The following is a 22,038-nucleotide window of genomic DNA, read 5'->3' on the forward strand; positions in this document are numbered from 1 at the left end:
CTCCTGTTTACAGGTATATTGTATATTTGTTCATTTTCAGTCGTGTATTGTTTAATGTGTTTGTATGTCTGAGAGAAGCCAAGGACATATTTCCGCTGAGGTGGACAATGAAGTTGATCTATATCTGTTAGTATGTGTTTTTATATTACATTCATCTGATCATACATTGTCTTTTACAGGCAACATGCACACATGTGGCGGATTCAAACGTGGATGACATCGAGTGCCGAAGACGAGTGTCCTACAAAAGGAAAACCTCCACAGGTCAGCATGACACACATCACCACTGCACTTCTGTACCATCAACCTTTTTTAAAGCTTTTTATCTTTTAAAAATGTGAGAAAAGTGGTTTGATTTCTCTCAAAAACATGCTATAAAATGTCCTGCAAATTGCAAAAAAAAAATCAGTAAAAGGTAACAAAAAATGACATATAAATGAGCCTTTAAAAAGAAGACAGATTATCATTAAAAAATATTAAATGACAAGGAAAAATATTGAAAAATGTATATTTATAATTATATATTTAAAATTAGACTGAAAAAAAAGTCTTGCTTTTGTTATTTTACTTTTGCTAATTTCAGGGAAATTTCTTGTAATTTTTTATTAACTTCTCACTAATTTTTGGGTCATTTCTTAAGTTTTTTTTGAGAAATCAACCAATGGCGTGTGCTCAGGTGTAAGACTGATTATTTCAGTAACGATATGTGCCAGTGATTGAAAGACACTTAACTCATCTTTCAAATTTAATTTATAGTTGCGACAATTATTAAGATCCTAACACATAAAACAAATACCTTTACGAAGACTGTTATTGGTGTCGCTTCCACATCTGGGATCATCCTGATTCATTTCAAGAATAATCCATGAACATACTGTTTTTTTAAAAAGCTGAAAAGCTTTGACACACAGCAATGGTGATGATCTGACACATAATTAACAGAATGCAGAGCTCCAGCTGATTTGTCTGTTTGCAGAGGTGTGTGTGGTTATGTAGTAGCAGCCTGGTGTCGTTTGCACCTGGTTTAATGAAGGTAAACACAGCGTCCAGCTGCGCATACTGTCACTGTGCTCTGGTGCAGCACTTCTCCCGTCAGAGGCTGCAGATTCATCAACATATCAACATCCAGCCGCCTTCAGACGCTGCAGGATTTTATGATGTTAGCGAGCAGCTTTTTATACAGTCTGAAGCAGCTTTGGACAACACTTACTGTCAGAGTCGATCATAGTAATTTAAGGATTAATAAAGTTTGATGTTTCTGCTTTGACAACATTAAACATCATTTTTGTGCTGATTAAAGCACTTCATTCAGGTGGAGAGGGTTTAATTATAATTTATTTACATTTTGAGTAATTTTGAGTTCTTGCTGCTATTTGCAAGTGCCCACTTAACCTCCCAAAGGTATACTCAATTATTCTCCCTGCTGAACTTTAATATCCATAGTAATGGTTACATCAGAGGGGTGTTTCATGAATAGCAGATTACCAGTTAAACCAGGCTTACTTCAGTAAATCAGGCTTATCTACAGGGAGTTCTGTTTCATAAAGAAGATTAAATTAAGTCTGACCTAAGTTACCATGGTGATTTACCCGTCTTGACCAGGCTAGTTTTAAGGCTTAGCTTCACTTCAGGCCAAAAAAATGTTATTATAAATCTGACAGCTAACCTTCCCCAGGGGCTCCCCTTTACTGCTGCACTTTTAACACAAATGTAGTTGAGTACATCTCTGATATATCAAGAATTGAACTTTTTTTTAAAAAAAATTGTGGTTGTTTATCATACTAGTTCGGAACATACATTTAACATTAAAATCCTAAATTTTAGGTTACATGCACCAGTGTATGTGGAGCTGAGAATTAATTGCACAGTTCAAATTGTACGTGCAAATTGTAAATTTCACTTTGACTGCGCCTGTTGATGTGCTGCTCCGTCTGCCCACAGTGGACTCTGCGTTTTAAAAGGGCGGTGCAATGCATATCCAAACACTGTGTATATTCCAGCAGTGCACCAAAAATGGTCGCGGCAGGCCGACACAAATGAATGAATGTGTGAGAGACCCTGAATGCTGTGCGTAAGTGTGTGGTGTGTGGAGCCCTGGTACATGTGCGTTCTGGTTCGAAGCTGTCTTCAGATCACTTCTACTGTAGATAAACACAGCAGCCTCCTCGTCGCCCTCAGCTTCCAGATGACAGTGTACAGAGTGTACAGAGCAACCTGCACCGTGGAAACAGTTGTAATTTGACTTCTAACAGCCGAGAGACTTGGGACTTGGAGACAGATCCTTCGCACAGCAGCACTCAGCAGTTTGGCTTTGATTCAGGCAAATCTAATTGGTCACCATGGTTACAAGCCGTCTGAGTACAGTATCACCGTCTCCCGATATAACACAAGCGAGGACAGAGAATGTACTGAACAGAGCGTTTCACAGCCCAGCAGCCGGCAGATCCTGCCTGCATCCGTCAGGTGTGAGGATGGAGAGTTCAGTGTCATGAGCTGTTTAATGAACAGGAGCGTTCTTCATTGACTGTCGGTCACACTGCACTTGTAAACACACGTGTGGAGTGAGTGTCAGTTGCATGACATTAAACATCCCGCGTAGTTCAGGAGCTAAACTCTCCATTAACATTGTTTGTCCTCAGTTCAACCCCGAAGCAAAACACTCGCAACCTGTTGTCAGACTTAATGAGACTACCTGACATCCCCAGAGGACGTCGAAGCAAAGCAGGCGGTGTTCCCCCAGCAGATTTCCTGATTACCATTTCTCCCCTTAGGCTCGCACAACAAGGAGCCGGCGGCCACCTACTGCGACACCAGGCAAGGGAGGCAGATCTACGCCTCCTCGGCAGCCGAGGAGAGGAGAGAGTCCGCTGAGGAGGGAGAGGACGAGGAGGACGAGGAGGAGGAAGAAGGCAGGGAGGAGGAGGAGGAGCAGAGGCCCTTGTGTTCTGGTGTGCTGGGTTACCCGGTGGTTAGGGACCACGCTGTGGGCCTCGGGCTGAGCAGCGCTGCAGACGCACAGGCTGGAGACAACATGCAGAATCAGACATATAAAGGTGATGGTAAAAACATTCATTCTTTTATTTAGTAACATGGGTTTTATTTGGGATCAAGTACATATAAACTGCATTCCAAACTTTTCTTCTCCCTTGTCATTTAGATAAATGTTTTTCCAAAACAGATTTTTCTATTTTTTTCTCCAAACATAAAAGAACTGATTCTTAACAATCAATCTCACAAAGAGGAGGCAATTTTAATTCCATCTGTATTAAAGAGATAGTTTGGGATTTTTAAAGCGATAAAGATTTTTTGTATGACGTACTTATCCATAGACAGTGTGTTAACTACAGGAAATGTCAGTCAGCACAAGGTTGGAGAAAAGCAATGTGCAGGGTGCGTGCAGTCATGAAAAACCTGGAAAAGTCATAGAATTTGTTCATAGTAATACCCAGGCCTGGAAAAGTTCTGGAAAACTACATAACCCTGAACGTTTAGGAAAAGTCATGGATTTTGATTTCAAAAACCTGTATGATAACACTTGATTTGTTCAAGAACTGTTGGAAATCTGAAAATCCAACAATATTTGTTTTTACACTTTGAGACGATGATAAACTGTGTGATTTTGGCGATTTCTAAAGAAAACATGCCTTCGAAATACAGATGTAATGGTTACCGGTTGTCATGGCAATTGCGGTGAAATTTCCCAGTATTTAGTCATATCATACAAATTATAATTAACCTGATAAACGTGTGTGTTCAACATGCTTTGAAATCACAGTAAAAACTGTAAACCTCTAAAGGGCTGTACGCCACACTGGTGGATAAATGTTTGTGCCAAAATAGTCCCATATTAAACTCTGCTGCGAGTCTCTGCTGCGTTTTTAGGAGCGCACAACTCTGCTGCTCTGTGCAGCTGATGCTGCTGTCTCTGTCTCACACACACACCTGCGCGATGCGGGGAAGCCTGATCGTCACGAGCACAGTGTGTGTATCAGTGCTTTTTGAACATTTTCCAGCATATTTCAAAATTATCGCGATAATATTGATTATCATGCCGATTTTGGTCACTAATCGTGATATGAAAATGTAACACTGTTTCATCTCTACAAAAATTGCTAAAAATACATTTAAAAAGAAAGAGGAGAAAATTTTAAAAAATAGCAAATTTTTGTCTTTAAGAAATCACCCAAAAAAGTTTGAAAAAATACAAATAAAAAATCTACAATGAAAAAGAACCAATGAGAAGTATCATTGGTCGTTTCAGAGGATGTGACGTCTTGAAAATTTGCCTCAGTCATGGAGAACTCATTAAAATGTGTTGGTAAAAATATGTATGAACCCTGAATGTACTGCTGTGGAGGGTTTAGTATAGTGTGTACTTAAAATGATAGAGATTTTTTTTTATTTTAAGTGGCTAAAATATGTTTTGTTTCTTCCCCCATCCCACGTCACTTTTCACGGCTCAGCTTCCGTGTCAGACTCCTGCGCTCTCCAAACTGCTGGCGTGCTGACTGACATGTACTTTATATAATAGACTGACTCTGAATAAGAGCCTCATACAGTCCCGCTGAAAAAAATTGAAATCTCCTTGTAAGCAAATTGCCATCTATTTTAAACAGACATGAAAATTCCTCTGAATCCAAAAGCTCGTCCTCAAAAGTTTTCCTCTTGGAATGGTAATTGGCTCTGAAGTTAATTTATAAAAACCCCCAAAAATCCCTAAGCCCCAGAGGAGGAATGTCACACCTATTAAAAATCCAAACAGGGATTATGTGTCATTACGGCGAAACCTAAAACCCACTCAGTAATAGAACATAAGAGGATTATATCCAGCAGCACGCCCGGGGTCACCCCTTATGATCGTAGGTCACGACCAAAAAAAGGATTTACAGGAAACATTAGGTAAAATCGTGTTGTTGACATTATTGTATCTGCTGGTTGTGTCGTGTTAAAATCTTTTTTTTAGAGACATAAATGTGTTTTTAATTGTTTATTTGACATACACTGTGACGCTGCACAGTCATCCAAACACAACAAGTAAAGAGATCTAAAATCCCCCTGCAGGTCTCAGTGTAGTGGAGACAGGGGGAGCAGCAGGCTTGACTGAGCGCATCCACACAAAGCTGCATCTGGGATGGAGATCCCAGGCAAGCTCTGGGAGAAATCCTCGCTTTCACAGTCTGCCTGCTGCTCCATGTCGAGCAAACACACCAGTAAGTGTCTGCAGCCTGACCTCATGTGACCTCCTGTCGGAAGATGCAGCCACTCTGCCGGCTTAAACCTCCATAAAATCATCCTGCGTGAACAAAGCTCCTGCACGCAGGAACATAACATTTTTCCTGTATTTTAACTGTCAAGTTAAACTCAGCGTGATTCGGCACTCAGATGAGGGAACTGGTTTGATATTAATATCCCATAATTCAGCTGTTGCAGCCATAAGAGGATTTCTGCCAAAGCGGAGAGCAGAGAGATATTGATTCCTCAGCCCGGCGAGAACAACATACAGGAAACGCCAATTTAATCTCCAGCCATCACTTGCGGAAACCCAAAAGGAGGGGAGCAGAAATCCCGCTGAGGGTGTGATTGTGGACGGGGTCAGATGAGTGTTTTCCTCTGTAGGATAGTTGTTCGGATTCAGGAGGCTCTAAGCTGATCAGAGCTTAGCAAAGCTAAATGATGAGAGGGCACAACACAGGAAGATGCTTCCCCCGAGGCACTGTTTTAATAACGCACATCACTTACCCTGTGTGTGTGTGTTTGTCTGCGCACATCTCCCCCCTCCAGAGCTTCACGCAGACGAGTGGGTGCGTCAGCGTCCCGACGAGGCTGCGGAGGAGGCAGCCCAGTGTCAAGAGACGCCAGCCGGGGAGGACGACAGCGACACAGACCTCACCTACGGAGAGGTGGAGCAACGGCTGGACCTGCTGCAGCAGCACCTCAACAGGTGAGGAGAGGAAACACTGCTCACAACACACACACGTTTGCCTCATTAACATCCAGAGACACAGCTGATCTCTGAGGGGAAACAGAGGTTTATATGTTTTTCTGTGAGGATGGAGGAGCTGATGATCTGTGACCTCATTTATGTAATGCAGCTTAAATCCCATCAAATGATTGTTTCAAATAATGGTATGAAAATCATGAGGGCCCTCATTTATGAAGTACAACAGAAAACTGGGCACAGGTGGAGCGTCTGCCTCCTCCATCACCTTATATTACAGCAGCCCGCGCACGGTCACACGCTACACGTAAGGGATCGATTATAAGCTTTTATATGAATTTTTAAAAATGTGTAGTATGTAACTATGGAAGACTGAGACTTACAAAATAAAAATGAATAAATAAATAAGTAAATAAATGTGTCAATGAATGAATGAATATGCCGAGTGAATATTTTCCATTTATCAATTTATGCATTTCCCATTTTATTTGCCTTTTTAATTATCAATTTAATCATTTTCCCCATTGTATTTTCCATTTTATTCATCAATTTATTCATTTCCCATTTTATTTTCCATTTTATTTATCAATTTATTCATTGTTCCATTTTATTTTCCATTTTATTTATCAATTTATTCAGTTTCCCATTTAATTTTTCATTTTATTTATGTATTTATTTGTTTTTGCATGTAATTTTCCATTTAATTTTGCAGATCGTTCATTTTCCCCTTTAATTTTCCAATTATATATTTATTTGTTTATTTATTTATTATTTTCCACATTTTTTATAATCCCCCTATTTATTCATTTTTCATATTCATATTTTCTATTTTACATATTTATTTCTTAATTTTTACATGTATTTATTTTTGTAGTTATTTATACATTTATTTATATATTATTTTCTGTTTTTGCCTCCCCCTTTTTGCCTATTGGTTGATCAACATCAAAGAGCATGGATCAACTTAACATGTCTTGAAAGACAGTGTTGGTCAGAGCGTGCACACAAAAAACGACGGGTTGGGTGGGCTGCTGCTGAATGAATAATACATAAATAAATGTATAAATAACTACAAAAAAACATTTAAAAATGAATAAATAAATATGTAAAATAGGAAATTAAATAAATAGGGGAATTTATATGCAAAGTGGGAAATAGGACATAAATAAATAGGCAAATAAATCTGAAAATGAATGACTTGACAAATAAAATGGGCAATTAAATAAATATTGTAATTTTGGGTATTTTCATTTAATTATTGAAACATTGATTTTTGATTTTGTCAGATTCAGTCCTCCATATATAACATGTCGGCTGATATAATGATATGTCGGCTATAGGTCAGTACATATTTGTAGCTAAAGTTCAGTTTTCCGCTGTAACGCTGTTGACAGCAGCAGAGTTTTCTTTCCACACTGCATTTTATTTATTTATCGATATTTCTTTGATGCCACTTTTCAGGCTGTCAGACGGAGCCAGTTTTAATAGACTGGACAACCCAGTGTTTTTAATTTTAGCTCATTTCTGAGTTTGATGCAGGAAATGACATCACTAACAAGTTAACCGTGTTCCTGTACAAGTTGCCAATACTAGTTGTAGCCCGGTTAGCCATTGTTAGCAGTAGCAGATGATAACCCTGTGTTACGCTGTGTTTTGCACATAGCACCATGTTCATAGACAAGTTGGACAGAACTGTGTGTACGACTGTTGTAATGAGACACAAATAAGACAGAAGTGCCAGTGAAGCGTTCATTTCTAAAGCTTTCACTGCTGTTGATGGGCGGAGCACCCATCTTGGATTTTTCCATTTTGGTTGGTGAGGCTCCTTTTGACTTCGGGGGATATTTCAGTTAAAGTTTCCGACTTGGAGCTTGGAAATTCTGACATCCCAGTGCAAATGAAATGCACCACAACACACCCAAATATCAGGCTACACTTGGATTTTGGGTAATGTAGGAGCCAGGTTTTAACATAGAGACTGACAGTCGGCAGGTTTCCATTTAATCTTAAATCGCGCAAATCAAAATTGTGAATATAAAATCAGTCGAATGGAAACACATCAATTTTTTTTTTTTAAAAAAAAAAGAGGTTTTTACCATCAGCTACATGAATTATTATTGCATCACATAACTCTTAAAAAGTTGAGCGAATCTCCCAGAAGTTTTGAATCCACAATTCCTGGAAATCGTGGACTATCAGTTCCCAGAAATCCCTCATACGTGACCGCTCCCATGTATAAGAGGCTCGCCTTTCCATCATGGCTCGCAAAACACGCCTACGTTGCATTCGATTGGAAATAATGATGGTTAGTGCGGTGGCTGCAATAGAAATGAAGCTGCTAATGTTTTGAACATCCATCACCATGGTTACTGGATTGTTGCATAACATCACTCAGTCATCTCACAATTTTGTTTTTTCAACAGTACAAAAACATTACCAAAGTTTTGCACAAATCCGGAATGCAAACCTGCCTAATGTTACGGGACTGCATTGTTAAATCTGCAGAACACTCATTTTGTAATTTCAGTTATCAAATAGATCAGGATGAAATTAATATACGTAATTAAACTTTGAAGTCTGAAGCGCAGACAGTGTTCTTACAAAGATGAGGCTCTTGACCTTTAGATAACTAAAGACACCTTTATGTTCAGTTTCCTATTATAAGCTTTTTTATTTTTTCCTGAGCTTCACTTCAATGAAGTCGTCTTTGACAGCTGGCACTGCAGACCCCCGTGATTCTGCTTTTAATTGGCTGAGAGCGTGCACGGAGACATTTTAGGCCAGTCGCCCGCTGCAGCTGTATTAATGCAGAGAGCGGACTGTGCGAGCAGCTCGTGTGATTCTCGGCTGGTGCACTGATACAGATGAGGGGGAGGCAGACAGTCAGCGGCTGTCTATTTATAGCAGGAAGCCACGAGATGCAGACACATTGCAAAGGCTGCCGACGTCATCCTGTGAGGTCGGGACGCTGGACGTCACGCTGAAGTTTTTGGTGCAATTATGGAGGAAGAGGAGGGAACGGTCTGCTCCTTCATGGCTTCATACACTCAGGTCTAATGATGAAGTATCGGGCACCCTGATCCCAGTGGAAACGTGGGCCACTGAGTGTCCCCATCAGTCATCCGTTTAGCTGTTTTGGCTGAGTGTTAGTCTGAGGCGGCAGAAACACTCACTGCACCACCAACTCTCATTCTGCACAAACAGGCCACAGCCAAAGTGTTTATTTGCACTTATTGTCCTCTAAAGAGCAAACAGGCACCTGGCAGAGCGACAACAGGCATTCCCTCTACGCCAGGAAGGCTCTGCTCGCTCTTTGTGTCTGCTACCTTTTTTTGCTGATGGACTGAAAAAAAGGAGTGTGTGGAGAAAAGAGGTGAATCACCATCTCAGACTCTGCACGCCGTGATGTAACTTGCTGCATTAGGTGATGACACAGAGTGCAGGTGTTTGATTTTACCTACCTGGACCTCAGAGACTCTCCAGCAGATATGAAGGTCTCATCTTTAGCTCGGGCTGCACATTTATGGCCAAAATAATGTTTATTTACATCAATATTAAGATCACAATAACTTATAATGATTAGTCATTGATTTTAAGGACAAAATGTTTTATTCACTTTCATATTTAAAAAGAACGCTGCTTTAATTTCAGTTTTGTGCTGCATTCCAGATCTTTAGGGCTGTACCTGATTAAGTGTTAGGTCAGTTAAATCATATGTGGCTGTTTAATATGAATATTTGACAATTGGGTTTGTTTTCAATGCAAAGTTAAAAGTTTAAATGGACTCGGTGGAACTTTAAGTGCGACAGCGACATACACATTAACAAGCTAACGGCACTTATGACAGGTCATAAATGCACAGTAACATTTTTTTTTGACAGTAGATATCAAACAAAAGCCAGAGACTGTGCTGTAATAACTTCTTTCTGTGAGCTGCACATTTGCCACTTCTAAGCAGAAGGTATTTCATCTCTCCTCTGCACCACTGTCAACACGTCTGCTGCTCCAAATAGTAGCCAGAAAGTTAAGAACAGTCACTCCGTCGCAAAATCTGGGGACCAAAATGTCCCCAGAAGCACAAAAAAACATGTCAGCTAAACTTGCAGCAATCTCAGGCGAGTAAGGGGTCTCCGACTGATGATTCAAATCTGTGACTTTCAGTTGGCAGCCCTGCAAATTTTTGCATCAAAATAAAACTTCAAATAAGGTTCTTCTTGACGTGAATTCAGTGCATTGTTAATGGATAAGTATCTGCCGCTATAGCGACCATTGTCAATTGAAAAAAAAAAAATCCCACTAAGAGTCAAAAAGTAGTCTCATAAATGTGACTCTTTCGAAGAAAATTATTTTTATTAAGTACAGAGATGCGTTTTATGGTGGTTTATTAAAATACTGGCAACAGAAAATATCAGAGCCAAACTCCCAGTCTTTGTCTAAATAATGTCAGACCACACCCCCTTTTGTGTCAGTTAATGTGCAACCTAAACAAATAATAACAAACAGAGGCTAAATACACAATGTGGCTCCTACAGCCGCATAAATCTTCCAGTGTCATGGCGCTGTGACGCGCCGCAGCCGTTATGAATGTCTGAGTCGGTGCAGAACAAGGCCGAGGAATAACAGTAACGGGATGGTAATGTTTGTGCCGTCATTCTCGTTGGCCTTCATATATTCATCGTACTGCAGAGAGTGTTTTGTTGTCAGGTGGTTTAACATGTTGTGGTGTCTCATGCACTCTTTACATTTGAGTTGTTCTCTCCTATGTCACAACAGATTATGAAGGTTATTAAAGGTTGATTTTTGTTTAGCCCGTCTGCAGTGGCAACATTCAGGTAAGTCTGTCAGAGGCTGCAGCTGCACGGTGCACGCGCAGCAGACAGTTACTTAAGAGTGAAGGCTGTTAGTCTGCAAAGCTCTTGATTTGATATGCAGCAGAGTTTTAGAGTGGAGCGCCCATTTTAAAAGTCAGTTATGCGGTTAATTGTCTTCATTTAAAAGTGGGAAGCAAAAATCATTATTATGATTAATATTGAAGTAATTGTGTAGCCATTTTTTTAGGGATAGGAACTGATAAGATTTTATTTATACCAGTGCCATTATCTATTCTGCTTATCGGTCAGATTCTTGAATTCCTGAGCAGTTGTGTGTGTGTGTGTGTGTGTGTGTGTGTGTGTGTAAAGTGGACCTCCACAGGTATTCAGCAGCAGCACAGCTTTTTTATTCTCCCCGGGTGTTAACACAGTGTAGAAATGATTGGAAAAAGGCTTTCATGTGGCTTTGGGTGTGCAAAGGCTCCACTGTTGAACTGTTTTCTCAGTCAAAGAAAGAATCTGCTCCGCCTTCCTGCACGGCTCTAATGTTAGTAAACCAGCAGAAATGTACCCTCAGTCACAGGCGTGCTGTTCAGCTGAGAAGCAGTGGCACTTGTGCACAGAGCATCAAGCACACAGCATTACTAGAATTTAAGCTCGTGTTTTGTAGAGAGATATTTTAGCAAATTTCTGCTGTTGTCATCATCTGACTTTGTGAAAGAAGCCAAACTTTGGACCTTCTTGTTGTAAGTGTGTTGTGTAAGGAATTGATGATGGAATACTGAATTCCATCATAAGATAACTTTATTATCCACTCTTATTGAATTTATTTACTTGAGTCTCATGCTCCAGCGATTATCACAATCATCGGGATGAAGTCCCACCGAAAATCAAAACCCATGGGTGGAGTTTAGAACATTTAGTTAAGTACTGTTTGAAAATACAATTTTTAGGTAGTTGAATTTTATTCTTTTGCTATTTTATACTTCTGCTGCACTATGTTCCAGTAGAGGAAAAGCATTTCCTCTACTGTAGTACTCCATGTAAACCATGGAGTTGTAAGGCTGAGCCTCCCCCTAGTGTTTGGTATGAGCATTGACCACACACCATCCCATAATGATAGCGCTGTGTTACACAACTGTATATAAGGGGGAAACGTGGCGTACAATTCTTTAACAGATTAAATACACTTTCCCTCCTGGGTTTGTGTTTTTTACTTTGAACAAAGCAGAGGAAAAGTTACAATCCGTCATGTCAATTTTCGGGCAGACAGCCGAGCGGCAGAGACGATGAGATGAAATTATTGATCCTCGTGGGGAAATGAGGTCACTGCAGAAACTAAAGAATAGAGCACAAACACACTTAACAGCACAAAGCGCTGCTGACCAGCGTCAGTGAGCACAGTGGACTGATGGGACACTGAGAGCGGCGCACTGAGAGCTCTGAGGGTTTCTAGTTATCGTTGGTAGTGATCACACTGTTACACCTTTAATTATGATGATCATCACGGAGAATCTCTCCTCTCAAGTCCTAATTGCAGTAGGAAAACTTTTAACATGAAAAAAACCTGGTTTTATTCCTTTAAGGGTCATTGTAACTAACAACAATAAATCTGTAACACACTGACTGTTATTGTATCGTCAAAATCTCATTATGTTGTGACTAAAATATGACTTTATTCTCATTAAATTACGACTTTTTCTCAAAGCTGGGACTTCATTCTTGTATTCTTGTAATATAACAGCTTTATTCAAATCAAGTGTACTTTTTCTCATGAAACTATGACTTCATTCTTGTAGCATAATGACTTTTTTCTCATAATATTACAACTTTATTCTCAAAATCTGACTTTTTTTCTCTCTTTAACATAGCCCTAATCCTCTGATGCAGGAGAGGGACCTCAGTATGCAGAAATATTCAAACATAATATGCAAAAATAACACATAGGTGCTGCAGAAAGCCCATTTTCAAATATCCTGAGGTGAGAGGTCGATGTAGCCCTGTGAAAATGAGCATGCCCGTTATTCTGTCGCCGACATGTCGTCTAAATGTGGAGTGTTAAACCCGAGCCTGCTGCAGGATGTTAGTCAGTAATGTCATCCTAACTGAGTGAAAAAGGTCAGACTTGTTATTCACGTGTTCCTGTGTGATGAGGGCACGCTGCTCATTTCCCTCCCTGACTGATGTGCAGGGAGCTGGTGTGCAGCAGCTCATCACCTGTTTGTCTTTCGGCAGTTAAATCAGTATTGATGAGGAGCGTTCAGCATCCGAGCAATCAACTCTGCACTCACTACATTGATCATTTATTACTCATGTTAGTTTTCACCACAGGAACCCCTCAGCTGTTTGACATCTTCCTTTCCTCTGTAAATCCATGTCGTCCTCTCTGTCCACGTGTCAGACTGGAGTCCCAGATGACCTCGGACATTCAGGCCATCCTGCAGCTCCTCCAGAGGCAGACAGCGTCGGGCCCCCCCGCCTACAGCACCGTCACCTCCAGCCCCGAGTACCAGAGGCCGGCCATCTGGGTGCAGCCGGTGTCCACCATCCAGACCGAGCTCAGCCTGGCTCCTGCTCCGCCTCAGCCACAGGTACAACTGACACTTTAACCGCTTCAACGCCAACCAGTCCAATCAAGAAAACGATCCACAGATTGAAAAGATTCACTCACAATCATTACTCGCAGCCCCTTGATGGTTATTCCTGAATTTAATAATGATTCAATTTTTAAAAACTCTGACCAATTAATTCTCAGATGTGTGGGCTCAAGGCACAAATACGATGACTAATAATAATGAAAATAATAATAATAATAAAAAATAAACTTGCAACTTTGGCCTCATGACCTCACCTTCCTTCAAGTCCAAAGATTAAATCATGTCATGTCCTTAATGTTCTGAATAAATAAGATGAGACAAGTATAATACAATAAGACAGAACAGAAATAAAATTTATTCTGTTCTGGTTAAAGGTGACATATGCTATGAACGTGTAATGCCAGCACTACTTTTTTTATGATGAGATTCAGGTTTTTAACAAATACTAATTTTAAAAAGCTTCTGTAAATGTGTAAATGTAATACATATGTGTGTGTATGTCAGTGCAGTTATGCATGTGCAGTTATGCATGTGTGTGTGTGTGTGTTAGTTCATAATTGCACTAAAAGCAAAAAAAAACAACAGCAATGACAAGAACAAAGGAAACATGACACTTTGTGCATAAATCTTAAATGTAATACGGTTTATTATTGCTCTGTTGATAAAATGTCATTATAATTTATGTAAGGCGCATTCTGGTTTGTTTAGGACCTGAAACTCAAAGTTTATGCTTTGGCTGCTGACTTGGGACTTGAGTGCAAAGACTTGACACTTTAACATTCCCAGTCATAACAAAAAATCTCTCACAATTCGGCTTATTGAAGCATTATAATAAAATACGTTCACTAAAAATGAAAAAACAGAGTGATGTAGCAGCTTTAGTTGAACATGAAATCCGTGAGTTTTTTTCCAGCGTCCGCTGGCGAAACTGGCCACTTGACCCCCCCCGTTTTTTGGGGGGCATTTTATGCCGATATTGAATTTGCTTCGTTGCTGTAGTTTTGAATCACCTCTGTACAGATCACTCTGATCCCGGCTACTCCACTTCATGCTTTGATCTACCGTCTTTTGTACTACAACTACGAATCCCAGCAGCCCCAAAATTACACACAGGAGCGTGAGAGCGCCCCCTTGTGCCAGCTGCCGAAAACACACTTTGATGTATATATACGTCAATGGCACTCACTGAGTTAATTTGTGCTGTAAAGTTCTGCGTGTTATCACGGGGTCTGATTCGTTCTTGCTTTAAAAGTGTGCTTTAGCTGTGAAACAGCTGTGAGTGGTTTTTTTCCTATGATCCATCTGTTTTTAGTTTCTGCGTTGTCTTCTTCAGAGCCCCGGCCCAGAACAGGCCCACAACAAGTCCAAAGAAACCTCCCCTGTCCTCCTTCGCACAGAGACTCTTCCAGACGGGAACTTTGCTGGACTGCTCGAGAGCGACACGGACACAGAACAGAGACACACGCAGAACAGCGTGGACTCTGTGGAACAGCCCCCGAGGTTCCCATCGGGTCGACAGGCCTCTCTACCTGACGTCCCCAGCAGCTCAGGAACGCCGGACTCCACAGGCCAGTTTCTGACCCGGGCTTCCAGGAAAGTAGGCCTCCCGGAGCTCTTCAACGTCCACCGAAGGGCTCCTCTCAAGCTTGACTCAGGGTCTAAGAAAGAGACTGTATATGCAAAGGAAAAACTGTAGACTTTCTTCCATTCCTTTTGGGAAAACCTCCCCACCCTTCCAGCTCTCGGATTTAGATGTATAAAGTCCATTTATACAGAGGTATTTATACACTATATTATTACCACATGTAAAGTCGTCATCTACCCTGTACATACTTCAAAGAGAACACTGCCAGCAACACGAGGCACCTGACGGGCTTTTTCTAAACCAGATATGCATGTTGTCCTTTCACATGGGTTCTTTTCCTTTGTGTCGCATGTTCTTCACACACACTGCAACTCTCTGGGCGATCAGGTGTGATCTCGGCATGCTTACAGACGACTGTAGCTCTCAAGTCTCATTTTCTATGACTCTTCCCTCTTCACAGGGACAAAGCTACTTGAAACTCTTTCCGAGGCATTTCTGTATCACACTCCACTGCTTTCAAGTTCATCTGTTATCAGCAAACGGTCGACATTTTGAAACTCACCAGGAGATCCGTCTGTATATTTAGCGTGCCTACTGTACATACCATCGCCTCAGCAGATAAAAATCACTTCTTCTTCAGCTCAAAATGCAGAACACTGTAATAAATAATAATAATAATAACAATGTGTGTGGAGGCTGTGTGGTCCTCACAAAGCACAATAAGACTTTTGTCAGTCTTTGAGAGCAATAAAGATGAACCAGTCCAGGAAGTGCACCCAGTCTAGAGTAGTAGAATTTGCTCTGGAGATAATTTTATACGACCTGAACAAAGAAAAGAGCATCTTTCAACAGCTTTTATGTTGCTTTGTTACGATCTGTATGTGAATTTAATAGCTCAACCTCGACACGCAGAACATTTCAGAAGTTCAAGACAACAAAATGATGGCTTCAGTATGTCAAATAGGAAACATAGTTAGCATATAACCAGCTGCGTCCTGTCGACATCACGGAGGCGAAGCTGTGGCCTTTTTGCAGTTGCAGTCAGAACTTGAAAGAGACATTTCTGTCCAGGTAGTTTGGGGATTTAAATAATTCCTGTAACTGTTGTTTGTTTCTTCCTGCAGTTCCTAAATCATGGCAGTTATATTTTGGTGAATCTTGGACATCTAACCATCCGGATCAATAGAAGGTGACAGTTTTTTTTCAGACACCTGTTTCCAGTACAGTACTTGTACGGTAGTTCTTAACACAAGTGTTGTCAAAATTTCAATTGATAGTTGTACATTTAGAACAGTTCAGTACTCATTTTCCGCAGTATCAGTACACCAGTACTAGCTGCGCTTTCTCCCTCCCCCTTATTCTTGATAACTAGCGGTTGGAATCACTATAATACAATCTTATAACAATACTTAACATTACAATATTGCTTCATAATATGCTCACAATATGCTCAGTTTTGCAATAACATAGTGTGATAAATTGCACTTTTATTACCTTTTTTCAACCGCATATTATATCCCATTATAAAAAAAATCATCAACATCTAATTTATCTAAAATTTTAAAGATAAAGTTTCTCAATGTAGTCATTGTTATTGCAGTAAAATGTACCTTGTAAACTGAAAAAGCAGCCGATGCCACCAGTGGGCTACTTAAAGTTTAATTTGTATTTACATTTATAATTTATATCATTGGAAAAAAAATCAATGTTGTTGTGTGACCTGAATTGATAGATTATCGTCGCACAAAATGTTGCGTTAATAATTTTTAATTCAAATTTTGCATTTCATGCTTGCAGTGAAAATGTTCCCCCTCTGCCATTAAAAATGGTATCAAAGTAAAAAAAGCTACGTTTTCTTTAAAATCCTCAATCTGCCTCGACATAATGCCTCTTCGAAATGCGTGCGTAGCTTTGACTGCGACCGTAACGCTGCCACATCCTTACATTCTGAAACAGATAATCCCACGCGATAGATTTCGCTCGCATGCTTTAGGTCTTCCAAAGTCTCCTTAAAAAATACAATTTCATTAAAAAAAAAATTAAAAAGAGTCTTTAGAAAAGCAAATAAGAAAAAAAAATAACGTTTTCATGTTTTGGGGCCGAGGACACAGGCCAGCCTCCGATAGCCTTAGCTTTATAAGCCTGTTCTAGCCTTTTACAGACAACATCAAAAATCTGCTTCTCCACCATCAGATGTAAATGTACCGAATCATTTTAGGGTGAACTGCATGACAAAAAAGAATTAGTCATCTTAGTTTTTAATTACACAAATTCCAACACAAGCTCATGTATTGCATGGAGACTGCACTCGACTAAATTATTAAGGTCTCAATCGACTGTGTGTGACACGTATTGCTTTGTAAGGTACAGCACATAAACTCACCCGGAGAGATTTAGAAAAAACCTTAGACCTATTTTTCTAATACAAAGTATTTAATTTGCCATTATTTTTCTATGTACGTTATGTTTTTAAACCCCGGATGTTTGAAACACTGCAGATGGGACGAGGGGGAGATGATGAATGCAATGCACAGCCTCTCAATGTAGCAACGGAGACTTGAGGGACGGGCTTTCAGCTGGGTGCTGCGTTTACTGTATGCTGTTGAAATAGTTCAATATTGCACATTGACTTTCATATCATTTCTGCAGAGTTGACTTTACCCTTATTGAACACTTTGCTGTCATCTAAAGCCTGGGCGTCATTTAGTCCCCTGAGTCCTTCAGTGGAAAGATACAGAGATAACGTACTAGGTAAGAAAAAAAAACAACACGTTTCCAGCAGAGCACTGGGTGTTTTTTTTTATTCTTCTCGGGCACAGATGTAGAACAAAAGTTGCTAAAGCCTAACTCGACCTGTCCAACGCCTGAACAGTCTACTGAACTTTCATGGGATTTGCAAACTTTTGCACAGATTAGAAAACTTGCTGTACTGGATATAAATGTCACTTTTTAAATCTAGTGCTGTTCACAATTGTTTTTATGCATTTTTTAAATGTTTGCCACTGTATTTTATACAATGCAACACTTAACAGCTAATTTGAATGTTTCTGTTCTTAACTATATTTAAAGAAATGAAATATATTGTGTAAATAGACGTGGGTGGGGGGGTGGGGGGTGTGCGCGCAATTGTATAAATTAATAAACAGAATGCATACTGATTAGAAAGTGTTTAATGTGAGTAACAAAATGTGATGTTTACGACAACATGGCAGCATGAGATCATGTGGTACGCGTGTGACCCACCATGAGAGATTTAAAAAGCAGTTAGCGCCATTAATGTCTGCAAATCTTTAAAACAACGACATTCAGGAGCTCCTTTCCCTCCAAGCAAAGGAAAACCACAAAGACGGGACTTAATAGTGGCTCTATAGCTCAATCTGTGTGGAAATGGTATTATATTTATTATATTATATATTATATTTTATATTATAAATCATTGAGGATAAAGGCAGCAGCAGTGGCTTTCCTCTGGTGGCATTGGCAGGCACGTTATCATCGTTTTTTGATTTTTCTTTACAGAGTACTTACACACGAGGGCCAGATATTTATGGCAATCAGTTACATCATGTAAAATGTACTCAGTTTTAATATTATTAGATATCTAGAAATGAATACACGTCTGCAACTCAAATACTCTAAATGGAAATATCAACTAAAAAATAGAACCGGAAAAATTGGTTGCATGTTTACACGTCTTTGGAGCCACTTTTGTGGCTTTTGTAATTGATTTTTTAGTTTATGCTTTTGAGTTTTAACACATGCAGTACCAGAATCCCACACCGGGTGGAGCTTTATTTACGGGGAAAGTTTATTTTTTTGCCAGGGTCAAGTCAAAAATGAAAAGTCTGTGTAGAGAGAGAGCGTGTTGGAGTATGACAGGCTGTGTCTGAGAGGTATTGACTGTGTCAGTGTACAGTTTTTTGTGCATTAGAGAGTTTTTTTCTATCAATATCCGATGAGGTGACAGAGGGGAAAAACAAGCACATTAAATAAGTTTTAACTATGAACTGGGAAATATTTTAATACTTCTACCGTTTGGCCTCAGGTGCCTTGACATTTGGTTTATTAAACAGTCACCACACACATTTGAATTTAAAAAAATAATAAGAATAATGATCATTTTAAAAAATAATAACTTGTTTGTCAGTCTTTTGTGATTAACATGTCTCTGTAAGCAAAATAGGCACATAAAAAATATATAAAAATAAGAACATTAAATAACCCTCTAATAATGAAATAAATGCCAGTATTTGTCCTGCTAGTACCGAGATGCTTCCAGAGTGCCATGGGAGGCTGCAGCTGATAAACACTGTCTGCCAAAGCTGCAGAAATGTCCCACTGCCAGAGGATGCCAGACTGTGCCTCTATCTGTTTTACGGTTTGTAGTTGTGACGTTTAAGTCGTGCGACCACGATGTAGTTCGTTTATGGTTTATAGCCTAACAATAGCTTTTTGCTTCTGGCGATTTTATTTACGCTTCAAAACACACAAAAGTGGTGTTCATCTCTGCAGATTATCATGCTGAAAAAATGTCTAAGTCTCATAAATTTACGTTCGTCACAGAGCTTATTTTTGGCGATAATCGAAAATCCCATAAGGTTTTTGACGAAGGAACCAGTGCGATTGTAACTTCCTGTTTGGCCTACAAAAATACGTCATCCCTTCACCACTCCTGCGGTTTTTTTGTGAATGAATGCCATCTGCTGGACAGTCTGTGAAATTACACCCAATCACGGTGACATTAAACCCACATTGTGGAATTAAGTTCTTCCTTCTGTAGTTAAAACTACTGTAGTCTAAGGAAATCAGAAAGGTGTAATGAAAAAAAATAATAATAATAATAAATAATAATAATAATAATAATAATAATAATAATGATAATAATAATAATAATAATAATAATAATAATAATAATAATAATAATGTGTTTATTATTAAATAATAATGATAATAATAATAATGATGATAATAATAATAATAATAATAACCTTCTGCGGTTTTGAATGAATGCCATCTGCTGGACAGTCTGTGAAATTACACCCAATCACGGTGACATTAAACCTACATTGTGGAATTAAGTTCTTCCTGTAGTTACAAAACTCTGTAGTTGAAACTAATTTGTATGTCAAATTAATGCCATCTGAAAAATCATCACGGTGACCACATTGAAATTAAGTTCTTCCCGTCCTCCTGTAATAAAAAAAATCATAAAAAAGTGATAATAAAATAATTAATAATAAGTTTATTAAAATAATAATATTAGATTGAGGTATCAGGATGCTGGGCACGCGTGCGCTCCCTCACATGGACACCTTTCTGTGGTTTTCTTTTGAATTAATGCCATCTGCTGGGACAATCTGTAAAATTACAGCCACACAGGTTGACATTAAAACTACATTGTGAAATCAATCGGAAAGGAATAATAATACTAATAATACTACTATACTACTACTAATAATAATAATAAAAAAGATAATGATAATTATTATTATTATTTTATTATTAGTAGTAGTAGTAGTAGTAGTAGTATGTACCAGTAGCAGTATTAGTAGTAGTATGAAAAATATGAATATGTAGTCTATAAATCTAACTTTTTTGTTCTATTATTTTATTTAGAAAAAAATAATTATAACAGCTTTAACTTAAGTTTTGTTTTGTAAAATACTGCTACTACAAATAATAATCATTATTACTATTATTAGTAGTATGAAAACGATCATCGTTATATTAATAAATATAATATAATTATCAATTTATTTTTCTTTTTTCTTTTATTTACACCTTTCTGATTTTCTTAGACTACAATAGTTTTAACTACAGAAGAAAGAGCTTAATTCCACAGTGTCGTTTTAATGTCACCGTGTTTGGGTGTAATTCCACAGACTGTCCGGCAGATGGCATTCATTCAAAACAAACCAGAGGAAGTGTCCACGTGAGCGCGCGCGTGCCAACCTCCTGACACCTCAATCTTTATTAAAAACCAAAAGTTTTTAATAAGTAGTCTATAAATTTATTTATTTTTGTTCTCTCCATTCAATCATTTTATATAGAAAATGAAATAATAACAGCTTTTACCTTAAGTTTTGCTCAACTTTTCCCATGTACGACTGATATTCCACTGATAAAAAAAAAAAAACTTGAAAAAGCACGCATGCATTCTGTAACAAAACAACTATATTCTTTTTTTTTTTTTTTTTTTTTTTTAAAAAAATAGGCAACATTTAAATCGCAAAAAAATATAAAACAGAGATATTAGTGTAATTAAGTAGGGTAATAATCTGAAGGAAGTGATGATTAGTAACTACCAAAATAAAGTAGCTATTAATTAAATATAGTTCAATAGGCCTATTAAATAATGATTAATCCAGTCTGCCTAAAAAATACGGTTTTATGTTATAATTAATGTATTGTAACAACTACCAACAGGTTGCTGTCCGTCCCCTGTGACTCTGATGTTTTCTGGAAGTGTACATCCAGGCCATCTTGTCACAGCCGCAGTTATCTGGACCTTCATTCCGAGTCTATCCAACCGGAAGCGCGGATTGATTTCTCCATGGCAAGGGCGGCTAAAAAAAATCAAAGGAGCGCTTATTAAATGATAATCCATCAAGCCCCGGACGGGATTTCTCAAAAGGAGACAAGCGTTTTAAACTTGAATTGCCAGGCTATCCGCTTAAACAAAAGGATTATTCTTCGGGATATGGGCTCTACCTTCAGGGTCCCCACCTGCGGGGCACCGTAATGGTGGTGAGTATCTTTGGAGAAGGGTCTCTCAGCCATGTCAATGTGACAGCTGCCTTTGACTGAAAAATATTCGGGTTAATTATTAGCTAAATTTAAATAACACGTTTTCTGTTATATTTGTTATTATTAGTTACAAAATAAACAACGTATGAGCGGTTTAAAACCGTTTTTGACATTTTTATCTTTGATATTAATCCGCTAATTGCGCGCGTGATAGGTCCACACAACCACGGTGCAACAGATATTTTTTTCAGGCTGTTTCCCTCCAAAATTATCGTTTTAATAACGCATAATATTTGTCTTCCCTTCAATTACCTTATTATATGGACCGTCTGAGTATTACTGACACGTTCACCTTTATTT

General features: G+C 38.8%; 2 protein-coding genes across 2 annotated transcripts in view; both read left to right on the top strand.

The window, feature by feature from the left end:
* Positions 1–14,996, top strand: part of kcnh7 (potassium channel, voltage gated eag related subfamily H, member 7) — a 93,526-nt gene extending 78,530 nt beyond the window's left edge. Inside the window, 6 exon segments of the mRNA XM_042512823.1 lie at positions 180–264; positions 2,772–3,053; positions 5,782–5,941; positions 13,151–13,340; positions 14,680–14,896; positions 14,899–14,996. Coding sequence (XP_042368757.1) covers positions 180–264; positions 2,772–3,053; positions 5,782–5,941; positions 13,151–13,340; positions 14,680–14,896; positions 14,899–14,996 — 1,032 coding nt within the window.
* Positions 14,997–21,498: 6,502 nt separating this feature from the next.
* scn1lab (sodium channel, voltage-gated, type I like, alpha b) overlaps positions 21,499–22,038 on the top strand; it is a 42,013-nt gene continuing 41,473 nt past the window's right edge. The window contains exon 1 of the mRNA XM_042513208.1: positions 21,499–21,678. The gene's annotated coding sequence lies outside the window, so the exon portion shown is untranslated. The remainder of the gene's footprint in view (positions 21,679–22,038) is intronic.

This window comes from Plectropomus leopardus, chromosome 24 (assembly GCF_008729295.1).
Source record: "Plectropomus leopardus isolate mb chromosome 24, YSFRI_Pleo_2.0, whole genome shotgun sequence".
NCBI lineage: Eukaryota > Metazoa > Chordata > Actinopteri > Perciformes > Serranidae > Plectropomus > Plectropomus leopardus.